This window comes from Hetaerina americana, unplaced genomic scaffold, assembly GCF_022747635.1.
Source record: "Hetaerina americana unplaced genomic scaffold, ioHetAmer1.1.p SCAF_4, whole genome shotgun sequence".
NCBI classification, from domain to species: Eukaryota; Metazoa; Arthropoda; class Insecta; order Odonata; family Calopterygidae; genus Hetaerina; species Hetaerina americana.
The window spans coordinates 17,552,647-17,576,216 of record NW_027286985.1 but is presented as its reverse complement, the minus strand read 5'-3'; the positions used below and the strand labels follow the sequence as shown (position 1 = coordinate 17,576,216).

Genomic DNA, 23,570 nt, shown 5'->3' with positions numbered 1-23,570 from the left:
GGTTCGTTTACAGGCGTATTCGGCGTTATCATACATTGCGTTAAGAATGAATTTGCCTTTAAAGCACTTACGTAGATAAGAGATTCATTTGTCAAATTTGGTTTTCAGCTCTTTGCGTATCATCAAAATGGCCAATCGGGTAAGAAAACTTCACTAAGGTGTTTATTACCATTGTTATACAGCCCCAATATCTGTTTTAATTTCAATCGTATCACGTTAATTTCATTATTTCAGATCGAAAAAGTGGTTAGCGCATTCAGAAAAGCAGCCCAGTTTCCGTCGGTATCGAGTGCTAAAATCTATCAAAATGAAGAATCTTTCCTTGTCGTAATTTCCGAGTGGTCGCAGAGAAATTTGGAAAGAGAGAAGTTGACGCATTTTAAACGGACGCACTTACTAAATAAGGACACATTTACCCTGATTAGAAATCTTCCTGCTGTTGATAATACTAATGAGTAAGGTGGAAGTGCTAAAAGAAATTTCAAATTAAGTTCACGAATTATAAATGGATTTCTCAATTAACTCTGGAATCAATAGATGGTGAGCACCTTTTAATGTTAACAATGACGCGATGTCTTTGACACGCACATTTTCTTCTATTTTTTAGAATTTGTTCATCTGTTTCTCACACTGAGAAGTTCCAAGCAGTTGTTAGAGAAACAGTCGCTGATTCAGATAAATCTGGAAACTCAAAGAAACTATTTTTGGAAATATGGAAGCACGGGCAGCTTTGGAAAAATGTAGACCTTACAGCTTTGAATGTTCATGGGGATGTCTATGCTGACAGTAAGTTATTGTATCATGTATAGATAATTTATATATTTGGGTAATTTTTTGATGATACATTTCTTTTTCATTGATACCTTGTATCCACTGCGTTTGAAATTTTCTCACCCGAATAAAGTTAATATTGTAGAGTACACAGGTATATTTTGCTCCTGTCGTTACATTTACTTTTATTTACCATCTATCTGCCGACTACTGGTCGCTTACCAAAAAAGAGAAATTACGGAATATTTATACGCTATTAATCAATTAATTCATACTTTTTATGACCTTGTTTTTAAGAAGCTATTGGGTTTTGAAATGTATCCATGGTTGCAAGGACATAAGGATAGGATCTAACTTTTTGGTAGTAATATTAAATATTATGAGCGTATCTGTAATGTTGTAGTTTTACTTGACAATTGCAATTGACATAATTCAAAAGAATGCTCCTTATGTGGTCTATTTATTATTAATCTTATCTCTATAAACGTCAGTTCCTCACCATTAGTTTACTTGAACAGTTATAGGGTAAAGGTAAATTTATTGATGAAGTTAGTAGGTCCTCTGGTACATCTTTATTAATGTTTAGCTAGCAAGGAACAACTGTATAGTGATCATAATTTGGTAAATTTGTAACTCCCGATGATGTAAAAATCAAAAATATTATTTCGATTTTAGGATTGTAGTATCTAGATAATTTATTTAATATGAAAGGATTTGGGGAAGTGAAGGTGACTTAAAATATTTCCCCTGTTCTTGTTAATATCCAGGCAATTTTGGATGTTTTAAATGGTCGCCATGTGAGAGGAAGATACTATACATAGCAGAGAAGAAACGCCCCAAAGCAACTCCTTTTTATTCTGTGAAGCCATTCGAAGAGAAACCACCAGAGGATGCACTAGATGATACTAACAAGGTAAGGGAGTGGTACTTAGATATTGATGATGAGAGTCAGTGAGCCGAGTTAGTGAGCATATCCCTGAAATTGTAACAAATTTAGCAAATCTATTCCCAAACCAGAATATTTCTCCCACCAAAAATCCCTGAGTGTATGTACTACTACACCCTCTAATAAACAATGTAAGCAAACCCTATGCCCTTAGGCTATTTTAGGAGCCAATGCTTTTGGTTCATGCAAATGGTCCTCTTCTTTTACTTAGTCCAAAAACTACACTTCGATACTTCGTATGCCAGAACACTAATCTCCCTGAAATTCATGGAATATACTTCATACTACTCCATTTAATGCCTGATATAAGTAAATATTGTTGCGGAAGGAATATATATTGCTGTATGTATGGACTAAATTTATTCATGTGTGTATAATTGATAAATAGTGCATGGTGTTGGTACTATAGCAAGTTATTTCACATCACCTTAAGAGGATACTTGCTGGATGCATTTATTTTTGGGTAATATAGAAATAATGTGTGAAATGGTGATCCTCACCTGCAGTATGAGGAACTATATGTCCTTTTCCCTCTTAAGAAGGGAACCAACTCCATTTAGATACCTCGAAGAACTTCTGTTGGTACCCTTGTGACTTTGTCTCTTCAGAGGTTTAATTAAAACTTGGCAATTTTCCACAAAACAAAATTTATTATGACCGGTTTCAATGTGATTGTATCAGGAGGATTGCATCAGGTGTGTTTCATTGAAACCGGTCGTAATACATTTTATTTTGTGGAAAATCGCCAATTGATGATTAATCATGATATTCCATCATATCATGCCTGAAATGTCTCTTTTTTTTCTTCAGAAGATGGTGATATGCTCTAAAGTGCTACTATTGTGTGTTCATTCTCACCTTTTTGATCTCTTTTGGTTAAACCCATTCTTAATATAGCATATGCATTCTATCCTCTGCTAAATCAGATAGATTTACAGATATTTTGATGTCTATTTGATTGGTCATGCAGAACTGCTAGCCAAGAGATTAGGTAAACATTTCACCTACTCCTACAATCATATGTTACTTCCTGCACGTACATGAGGAAATAATTCTAAAACATTTGGTGCTACCCTGAAAAATATGTGTAGTAAATCTTGAATTTTTAAATTGTGAAATATAAAAACTGGGCAAGTTCCACTGAATTTTATTTAAAACTGCTGGTTTATTTGGACAGCATCTACATCTATATTTACATATGCATCTACACAACATCCCGCAAGCCATTGCAAGGATGTGTGGCAGGGGGTGGTAGGCCACAAGCCATTCCACATACATTCACATTATTTCCTCATGCACCTGGCTCCCCACAATCTACCAAAAATTACAAGTATTACATGGTTAGCAGCTGTTCCTATGCATGCACAAAGAGGTTAAGAAAATATGTTAAAAGAAGGCAGGCACGCATGCTATTCAGACAGTTTTTACCAGTAAGTATTCTATGCTTTCCGGACGGACAATTTACCAATGCAATAGGCTTTCAATAAATTCATCTACACCCCACCTGGCTGAAGGGCTCACGGCCATAGTCTGGCACGAAATGCTGGATTAATTTGTATACATGGATGTGGTAGAAGGAGAGAGCTTGTAGTGGGATTGGAGGGGTGAAATAATTGCAGGAGGGTATGTTATTTAAGTAGGGAAATGGGGGAGTTATGAGGTGTGGGACAACTGGGAGGAGACTAGTGACCAAACCAAGGGAAGGCGGGTAGCAGGCATGAATGAAGGGGGGATCGAGATGGTGCGGTGGCTATCATATTGGCTTCCCACTCGGAGGGCCTGGGTTCAAATCCTGTTGGTGTTGAACAATTTTCAGTGGTATCTCAATCCCTACTTGAGGTGCTTTGTGTGGGGTACTTTGGGTGAGTATGCCATCCATCAGATGGGATGTTAAGCTGCGGACCCCGTGGTGCCTTTCGTAAAGAGTAGGCCAATGCTGACGCAGGATTTCTCTCCACCCTTCATCCTTTCCTGTCCATCCCTAGTGGCATAAATGACCTCAGCTGTCAGTCGCCTCCCCTAAATACTACTACTACTATGAAGGAAGGGTACTGGGCTGTGATGAATGGTTGAGCTTGTAGTCCAGGGGGGTTGATGATAGTGCTAGGTAGGAAGGAAGGTGAATAGGGGATGAGATGCTCAGGATATATGGGTGTAATGGAGATAGGGGAATGTGAGGATAGTACATAATCATTTGCTAAGAGTCAATTTGAATTACTTGTATACCCTTCTTCCCACAATTGTTGTTCAAAATAGTAGTGTGAAATATTGACCATAATGAAATACCATTTATGTTCCTCAGTTCTAATCTTGAATGATATTCAGTAATAGAGCATTCATAGCTAGTGGGTAATATCTTCGGGTGATGTTGGTGAATTTAGGAATAATGTCAACAGCATGTAGTATTTACCTAGTGTGCTCATGAGAATAAAATTTTCCCAGACATAGCCATTTAAAATATTACTCCCCTAGCAATCTTTACAGCTCCCTGCTACAGAAGAAGACTTGAGTTTAGTAAAGGAACTGTGGAAACCCTGGAAAAGAAAATGCAATTGGTGTCAAAAGGGGTATTGATGCATTTCCATCAACAGGTAAGTTCTTCATGCTAACATTTAGTGGGAAAAGTGGACAGTGGACATGAGTGGAAGGCTCTGGTGTCCATACTAGCTGAAAAGCATATGATTTGCCCACGTTAGGCATTAGAGTGAGTAGTGCTCAGTATATTCCATAATTTTCGGATAGAGAAATGCTCTGGTGTAGTAGTTAATTAACTAAATTTGTTGAATATACAGGGGTAGGCTCACTTAACTTGTTTGACTGCTTTTGTCAATAACTTTGTGCCTGTTGTGATTAGTACTTAGTGCACCTTGTTCAAGAAATTTAAGAACTTTATATTTGTTTTCATCAAGGTAATAGATACTTCATTCTTGTTGATATCTGTACCACAGAATGTTTTTCTTATCAATTGGGACAATCATATTTTTCATTCTTTTTTTGTTATCACCGAAAATCTCTGTACACCTGGCCATGAGGGAGCAATGGGCCAGCTTGTCATTGGCCAAGTTTAGTTTACTGGCAAATCCAAGTACATGTGTGATTTTTGATATTGAGCAATTTAGGATATAAATTGAATAGTCTCAGTGGTGGCATTTGGAATTTTCATATTTTTACAATCCAATTGACTAAATATTGTTAAGATCTGGTGAAAAATTTCATAGTCATATTTTCACAGGTGATCTGAGATTGTCAAAGGAAGGAGGTTTAGCTAAGAATTGTTAAGCTAACTTGAAGTTCTGGTCTGTTGAAATTTAGTCAAGTGTCAAAAATTCTTCCTCTTCTGTCAACAGGTTCATAAGGTTATAATTATAGGAACATGTGTGCCAATGATAGATTTGTGTACATTTATTCTATTCTATACACAGAGATTCAAATTTTTCAGGGGACTAAGTATGATTTTGTTGAGGACTGGGGTGAGCAGTTGACTGGCAAATCTCAGCCAGTAATAGTAGTGTATGATATTGAAACCGAAGCGCCTGTCACATGGGAAGAAGGCCTCCCTGAGGGCTACTCACCTGCGCAGGTGACATGGGTGCCCAACCAAATGGCTCAAAGGGGCTTGGCTTCTGGTGACATGGACATAGATGAAGACTACAGGGGAGCAGTTGGTGTGGCTTGGAAGAGTGAGCCCCGTAGGCTTGGTTTGGTTTTTTGCACAAACCGTGAAGGAATCATTTTCCATGCCAACCCATCTGGGCAAATATGTGAGTTATTTAATGTATGCATCCATCATATTGATGCAAATTCTGTACAAAGTGCTAAAGAACATTTTTTTCTTATTATAATTTCCAAATATCCTGCAATTCAAAATTTGTTTTGGTAATCTTAATTCCCTGTATTAACTGGGTTAAGTTGTACTATTTACATTCAGAAAGCATCCTAGTTTTTCAGTGCAATGTAACAAGATGGCGGATCTGACAGCAGTAGTTCCATGTGGCTCCTGCAAAATACTGATTAAATCGCGGGATAAGCTAATGTCTTCTGATATTTGTGTGTGTGCACATCATCACAAATGCTCAGGCTTAATTGATCTATTTTTGGAAGCACTCGCTAATAGCAGAGATTTTTTTTGAAAGTGCTTTTCATGCTGTGAGAAAAAGATAGGTATTTCCAATATGGCTGCTGACGTTCAAGTTTTGAAAGTATAATTGAGTGAATTCAAATAAAGAAATAATTTCAATTTACCACCTTCAGCAAAGAATATGCCGTAAATTATTGTGATAAATCATGTTTTCATAAGGGATTGTTTTAGTTGGATCTCTTAGTGAACACACATCTTCTAAAATTGCAAATTAAAAATGAGCAACTGGCATTGGTGAAACTAGGTCAGTTTCTAAGCCCTCTCTGGTGAGAAATGGGATGACTGAGAAATTAAAGCTTCCCAAAATTGCGTGCACTAACCGTGATGTTAATTCTGATGCTGAAGGCTTTCAAAAAGTAATCTTAAAGAAAAATAAAGAGGAGCAGAATATTGTGGTTGGCGGTAATCCCCATACGGGCACATCAAGTAAATTCTTTGGAGTCCTTCATCATGTCTTTCTGTACATGGAGTCATGTCTACGTGAAACAATATCAGAAGACATCGTTGCACACTTATCTAGTTTATTCCTGGGAAGTAATTTTTTCTGCTTAGTAGTGAAGTCAAGTAATAATTTTAGCTCCTTCAAAGTTGTTGACCCCAATAAATTGCAACACTTCTAAATGGCCAGATTTGGCCTGATTAAGTGTACATTGGGAAATATTACCCGCCAAAAAAGTTCTTTAACCGTGTGGAAGTAAATAACATCACATCTAGGAAAATATGCATAAGTGATAATATTGCTAATAAAAATTGTGAAAAAAATTTTATTGCACCGCAAGTGAAGTTTGTGATAATATCCCAATGATGATTGTAACTCTGAAAGAAAAAGTGACTCCTTAACTCAAGATCAAAATCCAGGTAACCCGGTACCAAATGTCCAGATGGAGCAGTGGTTGACAGTGCTTCATGCTAGCATTGTGCTTGTGAAATTACATGCTAGAAATGGATATTCTGGTGATTGAACACAATTCCAGATGTGATCTTTGTAAATGAGCACTGGCTTGTTTACAATAAAATTTGTTTGCCTAGCAGTTTTTGGAGGACAACATGTAAAAATGGAGGGGTATTAATCCCTGTACATGAAAGTTAGATTCATACTACAGATGCTACGTCACTCAATGAGGAAAAGGTCTTTGGGTCATGTGTCACAAAAATTTATGAGCGGAAACTTGTGCATAATATATCAGATTATAGATCATATCTCAGAAACATAAATCTCTTTAATGGCAAAATTAACTAGGCTATTGGAATGAAGTCATAGTTCTCATCAAACTATTTACCAGATCTTGACCAAGATTATAGTTGCAATTTACTTGATAATACGAAATAAGATGAGTTTCTGAGTGTTGTTCTATCTTTTAACTGAGTGGCAGCCGCATCAAAAGCCCTCTGGACAGCATAATTACATACATTATCCTAAATAATGTAAAAACCAGTGTTACATAATCTTGGAAAGGATGAATGAATGCTTACAGGGATGTATAATTTCATTGCTTCATAATGGGTTTTCTAGTCACACAATTTCTTTCAGGGGGGGATTGAGAGGAGGTTGACAACAAGGAACGCCCTAAATGTTCATCAATGACACAGTGCCATGAAAGTGTATTAAAAGTGAGAGGCATTCTCAGTTCTGATCTACAATTTTGTTTCAGAATATTAGCAGAAGAGTGAAATGTTCTGAAAACCACAGTGTATCATATTGTTACAGAAGATTTAACCATGAGAAAGGTGTGTGCCAAGATGGTCCCCAAAGTGCTGTCAGAAGATCAGAAGGCTGCTCTTTTGACCTTTGCGTCATTTCTTGGACCACTGAAAAAGTGACCTACAGTCCTGATGCGGCACCTCCTGACTTATTTTTGTTCTCAAAAATGAAAAGGAGCTTGAAAGGAAAACATTTTGGAATGCTGGATGCCAAAGAGACCCTGACAAGGTGCCTGAACAAGGTTCCCATTGATGCCTTCTAGGAAGCATGCCATGGCTGGCAGAGGCACTGGCATTCGTGTGTCAATGTATAAACAAGGGTTTTATTTGGAGAAATTTATTAATTTGTACTATCATCTGCAGTAAATTTTGTTCACAGTTTAATTCTACTTATTTTTGGGACAAACCCTGTATGCCAAATATTCTTGACACCTTGTTGTGGTCACTACTGCTGAAATCACGATATTGTGATGTATGACAGAAAAGTGAAGGCATGTGAGATTGCTAATGTTGTAGTCATCTCGAGATAACAGGTGCATAATATTTTGCATCAACAATTGGGCATGAGAAAGCTATCCAAAAAATAGGTGCTGTTGTTGCTCCCAGCATACTCCAAAACTGGTTTGCAGCAGTTTCAGTGAAATCTGAATAACATTAAGTGTCATTTCATCCATGTGGATGAAATAATGGAAGCACCGCAGCACATCTGAAATCAAGTTACAGTCCATACAATGAGTTGCTATTGGGAAATTTGCACCAAAGAAATGGGAAGACTTCCATCAGCTGGGAAGGTTATCGTGACTTTTTTGGGAATTTTCAACGAAATATTTTCATTTATTATGTGGAAAAGAATCTAGCCATGACAGGTGCATTATATCAAATGTTATTAGACCATTTGAGAATGGAGCTGTTAGAAAAATGTTCATGATTGGCTCACAAAAAGTCATTTTCCATCGCGGCCATGCACCAACTCAGGCTGCAAAATGAATGAATATATAGTACTATGCATTTCCTGTGCACCTTTTCTGTACCCCCCAATTCTCTAGATCTGTTTCCTGTAAACTACTTACTACCTGCACATACAGAATGAATTTATGGTGATGTCAATATTTCCATGAATATTTAATATGTACTTAGTATAGAAAATGAGTGCAGCAAAGAAACTGAATACTTGGATTCAAATTTTGAAAAGGAAACTTGTCCGAGAGCAACAAATTATTTTTTTAGCTTAATGAAAAACAGTATTTGGCAAATGAACATTTGAGCCTATTGCTAAAAGTTATGGTTCACTTTATATGGTCTAGCAGATTTCTCTTGCAAGGATTTTGATGGTGATACATCTGTTTGTAAAATTACAGTACGAGTAAATTCATGATATCGTTTATTTGCATTATGTGATTTGGAAATTTTACGTTTTTATGACCTTTTTTTTTGGAGGGTTCAGCAGTTTTGGCAGTAGCATTGAGAAACAGGATCCTGAAATAAAAAAGACATTCAATTGCTGTTGACCTTATTAATTTATGACGAATAATATATTAGCTCAGAAACAATTGATTTCATTTTTTTATTAATGTTGTACCTTTAAAATTGTGAATTTAAAATTTTTTTATTTCCTTTTTTCAGGTGTTTTGCGGGGTGGTGAAGGAGGTATATCACCTCGTTCCCCTAGATTCAGCCCAGACGGATCCCGTTTGGTGTGGCTTGAACGAAATACGGGTGGCACTCATGATGGCAGTAGTCGTTTAATGCAGTGCCCTTGGCCTCCTGTTGATGGACCTCTTGAGGTAATTGGATCGCAGTCAATGAGTGTACCCTGAAATATCTTGCCCAATTTACCACTTGAGATTGGATTTCATTATTCCAAGTTCAGAAATAGTTCCTTTGTTCTGTAAAATATTTTTTTATTTTGAATGAAAGTATTTCAGCCAAATTAGACCATGTGTTAAACATACCTGTGTAAAATGTTTTCTTTAAATTTATTGTTATCCATTTATTACCTATCTTAATGCACTATCTTTCAAACTTTTTTTCATCTCCTCTTAACATTTTTTGCACCTACTGCCTTATCTTAATATGATGTACTGTACAGCTCTTGCTGCCTTCTCTGATGTAAAAATATATATCAGCCATGTATGCATTAGTTGTGGAAAAAATTTAAAGATTTGAAACTTTTAGGTTTTATCCCATAAAATGGTGACTGTTGAAATCAAAGTACACCTTAATAAATATAATACAGAAAAATTTAATCCAAGTATTAAGGGTGGGATTGGAATCAAGTATTAAGTTTTATGCTCCTGAAACCATGCAAGAGTTGGATGCTTTGCTTTATTTTTCTTTTTCCATATTTTCACATTCCCTAAAACTCTCCTAAAAGGGAACTTCTAAACATCATCATACACTACCGCAACTCATGAAAAGTGCTTTACTCTTCATTTAATGATAGTGCTTTTGCAGTCTCTAATTCAGAAGGCACTGCTCTGTTTTGTTGAAAGCTTAATTGCCATTGAATATATAATTACGTGACTGAAATTGAGATATTACGTATCTGCAGGCCGAGGTTGTGATTGATTTTGAAACAAAGACTGGAGAAGATGGATGTGGAGCATTTAAGGGTATCTTTTGTCTTGCCCTGCCAAAACGTCCGTTCTCAAGTGATGGGAAACATCTAGTGTTCAACAGTCAGCAAGGGACTTCAGTACATCCGTACATAGTTAATCTTGGTAAGACAAATAAATGCATTACATTTAAAGGTTTTTTGATGATGAAAAATAATTGCATTAAAATGTTGTTTTATGTCCCTTGTGAATCATTATTTGGTAAAACTTAATTGTTCACAGGGGTTTTTTTTTTACTTGGAAGTGTGCCAGTTTTATGAATTGGATGATTCAGGGGATGAGAACTAAAATGGAGTGAAACGATATTTTCTTCCAATTATAAAACGAAATGGTCTGCATTTGTTTTATCCAGTTACAAAATAAATGATACTATTTATTTATTGACGGGAATAATCTTTTTACAAAAAGAAAGGCAAAAACTTAATTAGTTCCAAAATTTTATAAAACATTTACATAAGGGTGCAAATTACAAAAAGATTCATACTCATTATTGAGAAATCAAATATTATTTAGAATTTAAGAAGATTCTTGATTTGCAATGCTTGACAGACATTTAAGAAAATTTACCCAATGGGCACTAGGAACAACATATTAACATGTATAGATATCCCCACCGCAATAATTACCATTCTAAAATTCTTCATGTATATTAGTAATAACATTTTTTTCAGGGATCCTGGTGAGATAGAAAATAGGTCAATATAATCACAACTGTGAGCATCTCTCATAATCTGTCTAATAGGCTCTAGTAGTAAGTGTAATTTGAAAGATATTGCACTCAGGTGTTCTAAGGAATCAATCTTATTATGCAGTAATTAATAAAGAAAAGATATGTTATTAAGTTTTCTAAAAGCGTCAATCAAATGATACAGGTGTGAGGCCATCTAATTACATGATCACACGTTAGATGACATAATTTTTGCAAATCTTTCATGCCTTTTTCATGAATTAGATTAATTTAGTTGATTTCTGTTTTTGACATATACATCATTCTGGATTTCCATTTAGTTATGTGTGTAATTGGTATTTATAAATGTAATAAAACATTTAATCTTGATTTCTTAATCAAAGCAAGAATGGCATTAGAAACACTGAATAATGTTTATATCTACTGTATTATTATTTTTCCTGGTATTTTATCAGTTGGGTAGGTTTTGTATGGACACAGCATAAACAATTGTGAAAAATACAATGCTGAATTATGAGTGATATGAATGAATGAGAACAGTAATCAATTGAAGACTCTTCCCATGCTGTAATCTTTAATAAAAAATGTCACCATAAATTATTCGGAAAAATACTGTGTCCACAGTCTATTGAAAAAGTTAGCCCAATGATCTGTCATGAAAGTAATTTGATTTTTTCTGCAATCATTCAAAGTTTTGTCAGGAGCACCTCCAGATGCCTCAAATCGTATCTTATTTTGCTCTTTGCAGAAGGTAGGTGATTAGTTTTGGTTGAGGTTTCAGGCTGAACCTCAAAATATTTTATTCTAATGAAATGAAGAAGCATTAATCCTAAATTTCAGTATGTCAATGATAAATGTTTTATATATTATTGCAATATTGAACAAAAAAGTTAAAAAGTGGATATTTAAGAGAATACATGTAGAATGTTTCTTTTGTTGAAGCAATTAAAAATAAATTTAAACGTTATTATAAGTAATATTATTGTCTTTGTAACACCTTCATGTGTAGCAGTTTATATTGTTGGTAAATTTTTTCATTTATAATAATGCATTAAATATGAATAATTTGGAGCTTTGCAGACTCTCTGAATAAATGTTAATTTGTTTATAAAATGTGAAAAAAATGTTTATCCTCAAAGTTAATGTAATGTGACTCATTTTTGGATTGTTTTCAATTGATGGAGAAAGTTTGAACAAATTCTGAGTGTGTGGTGCTCTTATTGAAATGATGTTGTTCAAATGTAATGAATTGGCAATTACTTTTATGCAATGTATTAAATCAAGTTTAATTGATGAATGGAAATGTATAATGTGTAATGTTAGAGGATAACTGGTCACTGGGATTCAATATATGCAATATGATATTTGACTTAATTTTCTCTTCTTTTTTTTAACCAAATGAATTTTCAGAAAGCAAAATTGTGTCAAGAATCAAGCTGTCTGTGATTGGAAAACCAGTTGAATTTGAAGACAATTCACTAGCTGTGCTGGATGTGGATGAAGACATTCTTGTATGCAGGCATTCTCGTTTGAATAGGCCTCATTCCTTATTATTGGCACGGTTGAGTGGGGGCGAGGCAGTGGTCATCTCATCACCATGCATAACAGAAGACATTGCTAAACTTGAAACTCAGATTTTCCACCTTCAAGGGAGTGATACAGGAGGTAAATTCTTACATTCGACTTGCAAAAATGTTTGTTTTTATAAGCAAAGCTATTGTGTCAGGAAATGCACTATTCCGACAAATGTCATTAATTTTGATAAAGCCATTAATTATTATTATCATTCATATTGTGCCTCCATGTAGATCATGCAGGATTATGAAAGGGAGGGAAATGTGTGACACATTGAAGTAATGACAACATTAATAGAAAGGAATGCAAAGTATAACGAGGATGTCACAGTTTTTTTCAAGTTGAGTGGGCAAAAATTGTGTTGCTGAATGAGGAAGAAAACTTGAGGGATTTAAAAAAAATTATATTGAATGAATGCTGAATGAAGTAGGCTTTATTTTGAAATTAATTTGAACTGATAACTGATTAACTCAGTTGAGCTTGCAGATGATCAGGCATTAGGTGTCATGTAGTCAAGTAATTGTAATTTTTAGTGAGTTAACTTTGAGACCATTGGTGGAAGTATAGAATGATAATGAATCACAGTAAAATGAAAGTAATGTGATTTTCTGAGATATGAAATCCTTTCGTTAAACTTCTAAGTTGAGGGAATTAATTATAATTTTCTGCATTTTCGGTGCTCATAGCAGATGACTTCATTAAAGTAACTGCCATGGAATCTCCTACAGTTCTTAAAATAGAACTTTTTTTTCTGCCTGTCTGGTTAGTAGAGGGTGTGCAAACTATTATCGCTAACCTGAACACAATGGGTGTTAGTCTGGTGTTGGTGTAAAAGTCACACTTTCATATAGCTATTTTTTCTCAGTTGTATTTATAGTAAAATATGAATCTCCACTTCAGTAGAACCACATACGACCATAATCCATTCCACGATCTTTCTCATAAAGAGAAACATTTGTTGAGTGAAACAATTTTGTGCATATAAATTAATGCAAAATTCAACAACATGTTCAATGCCAAAAGAAATTATGTACAAAATTTATTCAAAAAAATTATGTATACATCGTTTAGGATCGTGGATCACGATCACCTATTCTTCAGTCGTGGAATATAGCATTGAGCAATGCAAATGCAATTTGTAAAAGTGAAAAAGAATCAAAATAAATTGTTAATTATTTATGATAAGTACCCTATTCCTTTTTACTAGAAAGCTGTCGAGAGACATTTGTTTTTGGTGATGCTTCAAAGTTTGGTAAAAATGAGACTCAGAATGATGGTTAAATAAATTTATGGTGTGCATCACCTCTGCCTTATTAGGGCGATGCTTTATACAAATGGTACAATGCAAAAGTGGACTTAAGTCTTCTTGAAGGCTTGTGGTGTTTCTAAATGCTAAACAAGCAGGGGTTTAATTTTCAAATAGCTGCTTGCATTTGTGCAAAATAGCAGTGTGAGACAGACTTTCACTGCCTTGTGGCCGAATAATGCATTCTCTTCTACTGATATGTGTAGAAATATAAGTCTGCTTTGGTATCTTCTTCCTTGTTCCTGATTTTCAATAATTTTACTTTTCGTTTCTACTGTTATTTTTATTCTCTTATGGCTTTCTTTCACAGATTTTTCTTTGGGTCATTTTTAAAACTATGCACAATATTATTAAACTTGACACAAAATATCACTCTTATTATGTTCGAATGCAAGTTTGGAAATATGTGAGATCACTATCAATGCTAATATGCTAGCAGAACGAGTGCTAGAGATAAACTAGTAGAAGGCATGCAATCAATCAAGGATATTCCCTCTCCTTGTCACTTGGTGAATGAAAAGTTGCTTGTCAAGCGAGTTGTTTTTGGGACCAATATTTTTGTTCATAATGTGAATAACTAGCTGTGTGAGGTGCTCGTTTGGTGAGGTTCCACTGTATTGGAATGATCAAAAAACCCAATTCTGTATGTATTATGATGGCTATTCATAAATATTTTGGCCAAAACAAAAGCTCAAGAAATACTTGTCATGATTATGTTGAACAATTGCAGTATTTCTTAATTTTTCGTTAAAGGTTTTCAATTCTGGATAGAATGAAATCAATGTTTCATTCATCATATTGTAACCGATGGCTTTAGAGTAAGTCTTTAAATTGATTTATTGAATTTTGATAATCTTCAGTGATTCTTTATTTTTTCCAGAAGCCTTTTCGGCAATTTACTATGGCCCAATGGACTTGAAGCAAGTACCATTAATTGTTATGCCACATGGAGGACCTCACTCCAGTTTTACTTGTGAATATAGTGCTACGACAACATTCTTTGGACTTTTGGGTAAGATTTCATCAGGTTTCAGGTTAACGTGCCAAACCTTTTGGTTATATTATGTTTCATTGTTCTTTTTCTGCTCCAATTGATATGTTTTTCCCTTTTTGTTGACAATGTCATTTCCTATGGCTAGTAATTCCAGTAGTTGGGGTTCAATTAGTTTGGATAATGCTGATGTTTATTTTTTCTGATAAGTTAATGAAATGCCATATGCATATTTCACCTGTGTAGTGTCGATTGCCATGATTTTTCTCAGAGATACAATTTGTGTTGTTCTCTACTTTAATTTCTTATTATTCGTTAATTTAAAAAGGAGAATATCCAAGTTTGATTAATTGAATTGATCAAGTATGGTTCTCAATGTTTGTTACTGAGCTCCTGATGTTGGTTTACATTTGTGAGTGATTAGTTTGCGTTGCTTGTTTATTTATGACTCTATAAATCTGTACTTAAGATAATCCTCATTATACTGTCTTTATTTCTCCTTGAATGAGTCATTTAATGCCATTCTGTTTCTACAATAAAGGTTTAAGTATTAAATTTTGTAAAACAAAACATGTTTGTCTAAAAAAATGTTTGTTATTGCAATTTGTGTTTGAGTATACTTTGTGACTTAATTTCTTTTCTCACTAAAGGGCTGGTTTTATTACGTTTGATTTGTTTTGACTTTTAGGTTTTGGGATGCTAATGGTGAATTACCGTGGATCTACTGGCAACTGGGAGTCCACTGTAAAAAGTCTTCCCGGAAAAGTTGGCAAGCAAGATGTGGACGATGTGCGTAAGGCAACATCTGAAGCATTAGCAAAATTGCCTTTCCTCTCATCATCTCTCTTATTTTTATTTGGTGGCTCTCACGGTGGATATCTAGTGACAATGCTAAGTGGTCTTTTTCCCGTGAGTTATTGTATATTTTCATCTTTATCTTTCATGCTGTTGATTTTATAAATCACGTTGGTTATACAAATCATACATTCTTTGCAGGATGATTACAAAGCTGTGGTGACACGAAATCCTGTCATTGATATTGCATCCATGTGTGTGATATCTGATATACCCGACTGGTATGTATACTACATTTCTTGGCAGTTTTACCCCCAGACTCCACCAAAAAATGTGCACATTGTATAGGAAAAGAAAACTTTGTGTAATATTAATTCATTTGCTCATCACTAGTTTCCTTGGACCGCTAAAATTGCTTAAGTGTCTCAAGCTAGTAACCTTTAGCCTTCGGTCATTTATTAATTGAGGGACTATTGCTTCAGCAACATCGGCCTAAGTGCCCAGTAGGATTGCTATGCATGCATTTTCAAATTTATTCTTTAAGGGCCACTGTTGCAGTCTGTTTCTAAGTCGTTGACATCTATAGGCTCCCCATTGTTAAAAGTCTGCAGGTCTTAAATCAAAAGAATGTGTGGGAAATTCAACTGCACCTCTTTATCTCAGCCAGGCTTTCGAAATTCTCAACTGGATAAGCTTGCACATTGTGGTGGTAGTGTGTCTGTGGTATATCTTTTTAGTAGAAAATTCTTCATTTTAAATATTAATGACTGGCTTTTGCATAGGATGTCCTGGTATGCTTGACTAGTCAAAGTACCTTCTAATGCTGTAGCCAAGAAAGAGCATATGTTGTTGTACAAGGTATGCCAGATTAGTGGGCACACATTTTTTTGTCGACTTTATGAAAGAAGTTATCCATGAAAAAAATTTCTAATGCTCAGGGCATAAATATACAGTGGAACCTTGTACAACCAACATAATTCATTCTGCAATCTTTTCTCGTGAAGCAAAACACTCATTTAATGACACAACTTTTTACTTTTAAAATATTTTAAATACCATAAGGCGTTCCATGCTGAAAAAATAAATAATTTAAAAGGTTTATTCAAATAATTGTTTTCATGCTATACATTGCTAAGAATCATTGATTGTTCATTTTTTCTATCATGGAATGGAATAACCAGGAATGCAAACTAAATTTGTAAAAGCAAAAAAAGAATCGAAAATAGTTTTTTATTTATGATACGTACCTTTTTGCTAGAAAGCTGTCTAGAGACCTTAACGTTTGCTAATGCTTCAAAATTTGGTGAAAGTGTGACTCAGAATTATCATTTAATAAATTATGGTGTACATCACCATTTCCTTATTAGGGCAATGTGTCATACACATGGTACAAAGCAACAGTTTCCTGTGATCTGCACATCACATGTAGCCTGCTGTTTTGGACTTAACACTTCTAGAAGGCTTGTGGACTTTGTGAATGGTAGACAAGCAGGGGTTTAATTTCCAAGTCGCCACTTGCATTTGTGCAAAATAGCAGTGTAAGACATCCTTCCATTGGCTTGTGGCAGGGCAACGCATTCAATTCTACTGATACCTGTAGAAATATAAGTTTGTTTCGATATCTTTTTCCAGAAGAGACCCATTTCGTCACAATTAAAAACCTTTTTGGGCCGATAACCCTCAGAATCTGAGTTTATTGAAGCCATCAATGAAGTTCTCGGCTGCCTTTGACTCAGAGCTTGCTGCTTCACCATACCTCACATATGTGTTACCGTTGTGTAGATACTCTTGTCACTCTATTTGAAGCATTAGCTAGCTCTAGCTCTCTTCTTAAGGATTTTCCTTCAGGGTCATATTTAAAATTATACACAAATTATTATTAAACTTTTCACCAAATAATCATTAATAATTAGCCTGAACACAAATTTGGAAAAATGTGTGATCACTAGGGACTCTAAGGATAGTGGAACAAGTGCTAAACACAAACTGAAGTAGCAGACATGCAATCATTCCAGGAATTCCCCTCTTCTCATTACTCGGTATGTGAAAAGTAACTCACTAAGCGAGTCATTTTTGGGTCCAACAATTTTGCTTGTAATGTGAATTAATCTCTATGTGATGTGCTCGTTAAGCAAGGTGCTACTGTATTATTAAATTTCTAGAGATTTATAATAGATGATTTTGGCTCATCTGTTTAATAGTACCTAGTACCATTATAACGCAGTGAAACTAGTTATGCCCATGGCCTATGTAAATATATGGAAAACCACTCATATGCTAACTGAAAATAAATGTGTATTTAATTAATATGCCGTCAGGTGCTTTCCAATCATGCAACTGCACCAAACAGGTTTTACATGTTTAGTTCACATTTTTCCATTCCATGTATTGCAGTTATTGGTGCAGTGAACATTTCCTTATTAATTGTAGAAACAAATCATTTGCCCACTAGAGTAATCTGCTTGGTTGATGATGGGTGAGAAACATAATGATAAGCAATAGGTGATTATACTTAATGGTTACAGACTTCACTTTGTGAAATTGTGGGGTATCCACGTTAAAAGATTTTCTTCTTTTCTGCAGACAAATAGAAAAGTGCAAAATCTTTTAGCATGGATGATAACTGATTAATAATTGCAGGCTACTTAAAATCTCTGGAATCCAAAAAGTATCTGGAGTAAATGCGAGATACTTCTGATTGTTTAATTATTTGTGCAATCTCATATTATTCATTCAATCAAAAATAATGCAGTATTTTCTGCATGTTTTAGACTTAAAATATATTGCCTTTACTTTTCCACATAATTTCATTAGATAAGTAAATGTGTTGTGCCATTTGGTGTGTGTTATGTTTTGTGCGGAAATGCCTGAAAACCTTCGGGCATATTTTATACAGTACTGATCTTCCTGATACTCAGTAATAATTGCCACATAGTTTTAAGAGAAGAAAAGCCTTCCCAGCTGAATTCAATTTTGGCATCCATTTCAATAATCAATTTTATGCTCTTCTATAGATATTTTGTCTCCTGTCGTGAATTATTCCAGATCTAGCTAGGCTAGTTGACTTTTAAATCAATGAAAGAAGGCTATGGTTAGAATTAAATGTTAATTACCTTTTATGAAGTAAATAATTAATATGTGGTGACATGATCAATGAGTATATAGATGAAGTAGATAGAAGATGGACATTTGAAAAATATGCCCTCTTTTAATCAGATTTTAATTGTTGTTGCCTGAGTGTATTAATAGATTATATCTATAGATTGTTCTTATGGATATTGCCTCCATTCTGTCCTATCTGAAAGTTTCTCTGGGGCTGGGGATGCACTTTAAATATTTTAAAAAGTAATTCTGTGTGATTTAGGATTTTTAATTTATTTTTTCAAATGTCCTGAGGTACATTTAGAAAATGCACCCATTGGTTATAAAGTAGAGTCTGATTAATTAAATGAATGTAGATGGGAGATTGGGCAGATCCTCTGGTCATTCAAAAATTAATTGTAGTCACTCGTATGATATTTAAACATGTTTTTGTGAAGTATGTCTTCTTTGCTCTTTGACTTGCTTGCAGTTGAATGTAATAAGTTGAATTAGTAGACTCTAGAGCCTTCTCGTCAAACATTTCTCATCTGTTCTCACATTGAATCTGTCATGTCATTAGGTTGCTATGTTCAATAACCTAGCACCTTAATGAACAAAGACCAGTATCGAGTTGTCAACAATCCCAACAAACAAGTTAAATGCCCAAAAAATGGAAAGAAAGTCCTTATAGGAGTTACGTAACTTTTCTTTCATGCATTTAATGGTGCATTGTATTGTCTGCAAACCACATATTTAATGTCAATAGGGGTTGTTCGTCAAATTGCAAAGTTCAGCTAGTTGTCACTGCAATTTTGTGTGCACTATTGTATTTATATACAGTTTTGTATTCCCACACAAACTTTTAGGTGCACTGTTGAAAGTGGAGTTGGAGAGTGGAAGGGGGATGGTGATTCATCATCATATGCCAACATTGATAATCTTGCTAAGATGAGAAGTATGTCGCCAGTTGTCCATGCAGCATCTGTGCGAGCCCCGACATTGATAATGATTGGACGCCAAGATCAGCGTGTACCTCCATCTCAAGGGATTCTTTATTATAGGTGCCTCAAGGCAAACAAGGTCAAAACAAGGTATGAAGTTTTTAATGCACATCAATCCAAAAATTAAAGTAGCCTAGTTTATTGGACTTTTATTTTTTCTGATTTGCAGAGTTGAAATTTGTCTTTTCTAAGTCCAAAGTGTTTTGGTTTAATCATTGGATATTGATCATGTGTATGGGTTGTTTGCAGCATCAGCTGTTTGATCAAAAAAATGCTCAATGAAATTAAAATAATCACAAACAAAATGTTTCAGATAATACATTAATATTTAGTATAGATAAACTTATAGCATATTGATTTACATACATGCAAATATGTTTTCTCTTTAAATATGATATAGTGTCTATTTTACAATGTTCATTTTTAGCACCTGAATCTTAGGTGATAATAACGTTGCACTAGGCTGACTGACGGTAATCATTTCTCTTGTTGAGTGCGAGTGTTTTTAACCGTTTAATTTTCTGAAATGATGCCATCTATTATTATAGATAATTACTAATTAAGGTAGGTTTTTGCATGGACATAACTGCCAAATGGTACCGCAACAATTCCCTTGTCTCCTGTAACAAAATATAACCTGACATCCAACATTACAGCAAGTCTGTCTGCAATTCTGGATACTCTGGATACTTCCTCAGCGCTTCCTTAATTGTTTTCCTTTCAGTCCTCTTCGCCTTTACTATCCTTCTACACACCCCATATTTCAATAAACTCCAATTTATGCCTATCAAATGGTAACTTCAATGGAATGGATTTGGGCCGAAGTCTGATCAACTTATATGAATTTGATGAAAAGGTTAAAAATGCTGCTCATGTTAATATTATTGAGTTATTATACCCACAAAAACCAATCAAATGAATACTAAACCTGAGAATAATTTAACTTGTGGAAAGAATTATTTTGAAAAATGCTCAAAATATGTAAAGAGAACCTCAAAACATATACTTACATTGAAATCTCACTAACGTTTCTTTAGTAAAAACAATACAATACTACTATTTGGCTTAGGCTGGTCAAATGCAGCAAGATACTTTTGGAGAGTAATTTTAAGTCATACACTCAAATTAATACAATCAAAAATCAAGTCAAAAGTGATACCACTATTTCAAAACTGGGCAGAGAATCTATCGGGGACAATCAAAAATCTGACCAGCCTTCCTCAATGATTTTCATATTGAGGGATGCATGCTGGATGGATTCTCAAATTAATGCCAAACCACTTGAAAAGTGGTGGAAGAAACTGGTGTCTATAATAGTTTCTGCCATGCTATCCTGACTAAAAAGTAATGCATCATGATGCAACAATATTTGTGCCATGTTTGCTGACAGGTCACTAAACAGAAAGAAGAAGTCATTTGAGTACCAATCAAAAATAGAAATACTACAGGTGATAAAACAGTGGTTTATGCCTAAGATATTGAAACGAAAGTGTAGTTGCCATAGTGGGTGAAGAATTCATCACCTGTGCCTGAGTAGCTGAAATGTGAAGGTGATGTTAACAGTTTTCTGTTCTCCTGAAAGTTCATCATTCATCATTGAGTTTGCTTTATGAGGTCAGACCATCAATAAATTTTAATACTTCAAGATGATGACACCTTTGAGGGAGGCAGTGTAAAGGAAGTCTGGGAGGTTGGGAAAGCATGACATGGATGCTATAGCCTTTACAGTGCACCCTTCTCATGTGTTGCTCCTTATCCATGAATATATGGTGAAGAATTAGAAGAGTTTAGTGTTCAAACCACCCTAATTTCTTGATTTGTTCGCCACAATATTTTTTTATTCCAAAATTGAAATCCACTCTAAAATATTGTAAATTTCAAACAATAAAGGAGTTAAAAAAATAACGGTGAGACCTTTGAGCCATTCCTCAAAATGCATTCCAAGATGTATTTGATGGAAGGGATAAATGTTGGCCAGGATGTATCAACAGTATAGGAAGTACCATGAAGGAAACAAGTCTGCTGAAACTGTAAAAATAGCAATAAATGGACACAAGAAAGTTAATTTATTTTTTTACGGGCATTTAGAAAAAATTGCTATGGAAATTACATGCATTAAAACCCAGTTGGTGCAGCATACTTAATATGTATATTCATATTAAATGCCCTGTATGACATGAATATTTTTAATTGAGGTGAATTTAACTATGGTGCAATGCTCTAGTGTATCACTAATGGTATTCGCCCAGTTTGTAGTTATTTTCATCTTGATAGGATGAAGTAGGGTCTTATTATTTAGTACTTTCAAGGGTTGGTGGAGGACCTTGAAAAAAACTTGTTGAATAATTATTGGTTCTATCGATATTAATAATTGATGTATCATAAAATTTGATCATATACTTTTTATTATTAGAAACATTCTTCTATTTAGCTTACAAATTCCAACTATAAAATTGATAAATTACATACATATTCTTGTGTTACTTTATTTTCAGAATGCTTGTGTATGATGACTGTCACTCCCTCAGTAAAGTTCCAAATGAGATGGACAATATAATTAATTCTGCAATGTGGTTCATAGATCACATAATGCAGATCAAATTAAGTCCCGAGTTACCACAACTTCATGACTTAAATTGTGAGTTAACGCCAAGGTAATATGCCATAATTTTAAGGAATATTTTGGTTAATATCCAGATTATAGTGCAGGGATCCTCTGAATTTATTTTCTTACTTTGAATCTGAGTTAATACAATGTGCATTCAATAATTATTTTTGAAACTTGATCTGTGAATTTATTATTTTTAAATTTTGGTGATAGGTTATTGAACCAAAGTCTAAGTGATCATGAGGAAAGTATTGCAATTTTTGTACAAATTGAAGGTACCATCCCTTAGAAAGTCCTTATAGACAAATATTATTGAGAACCCACACTAGAATATGTGCAATGGCTCTTTATACCTTATACAATGTAAGTCAGTGTGGGTTTTTAATTTTGCAGCCCAAGTTTTAATAATTTGACTGAAGATTTACATTTGTAATTTTGCAGATACCTGATAAAGGATATGGTATCTATTTAACATGTGTGCAATGTCCAAGTCAGTCAATTGTAAAATCTAAACATATTAGACTAGTTTACATCAAACTGTATTTGTACACTTGTTCTGGAAAGGGATGAGAAGTATTTTTTATTTAATATCAGGAAATCAACACTAAACCTTTCTAGGACAGTATGTAATTGAAGTCCCATCCTGTTAGTAACATGCATTTCTTAGACTAACCATTTGCCAATTTTAATATTTGATAAAATCACCCACAATTAGGTGCCTTAATCTTACATAAGAGGATCCCTGTGCTCGAGTTTTGAAAATCAAATTGTCGTTGTTGCAACTTTGTGTATTCTAAAAGTATTTTGACAAGTGGTGATATTACCTATGTATTCAACTTTTTGACTTTCGTAAAGTCCTGCAAACTTACATAAGAGGATCCCTGTGCTTGATTATTGAAAATATGATTATCCTGCTCCAACTCTGTGTGTTCAAAAAGTATTTTCACAAGTGTTGTTATTATCTATGTATTCAACTTTTTGACTTTTATAAAGTTTGATACATAAAAGTTAACCCCAATATATGTAAGAGTGGTTTCATTTAATATCCCAATTACTTATTTGTCATTGTATTTGTGTAATAAATTATGAAATATATCAAAAATTGATTAAATATATTCAGCTCAGAAATATTTTAAGAATCATTGCTTTACCCACTGTTAACCTGCAGTTTGTGTGACCAGTAGACGAGGGGGCCTGATGCTCTTTACGTAGCCTAATTAAGGGCACTTTAATATGTGGTGATCATGTGTAAGAATGAAAGATCTGGTGCTTTCCTGGTGAATATCCTGAGTGAATTCTTCTTGGGTCATTCAAAAGCCCTTAGGACAACAAACAAGTCTGTCATCGAAACATC

General features: G+C 34.5%; 1 protein-coding gene across 1 annotated transcript; it reads left to right on the top strand.

The window, feature by feature from the left end:
- LOC139692325 (acylamino-acid-releasing enzyme-like) lies at positions 1–23,570 on the top strand. Its single transcript, XM_071590445.1, has 14 exons — positions 1–139; positions 235–455; positions 608–786; positions 1,539–1,684; positions 5,157–5,478; positions 9,180–9,340; positions 10,108–10,276; positions 12,270–12,524; positions 14,621–14,752; positions 15,420–15,640; positions 15,728–15,807; positions 19,474–19,698; positions 22,104–22,246; positions 23,385–23,570. Exons 1-14 carry the CDS (start codon positions 128–130, stop codon positions 23,426–23,428), a joined length of 2,310 nt encoding a protein of 769 aa, XP_071446546.1. The 5' UTR covers positions 1–127; the 3' UTR covers positions 23,429–23,570.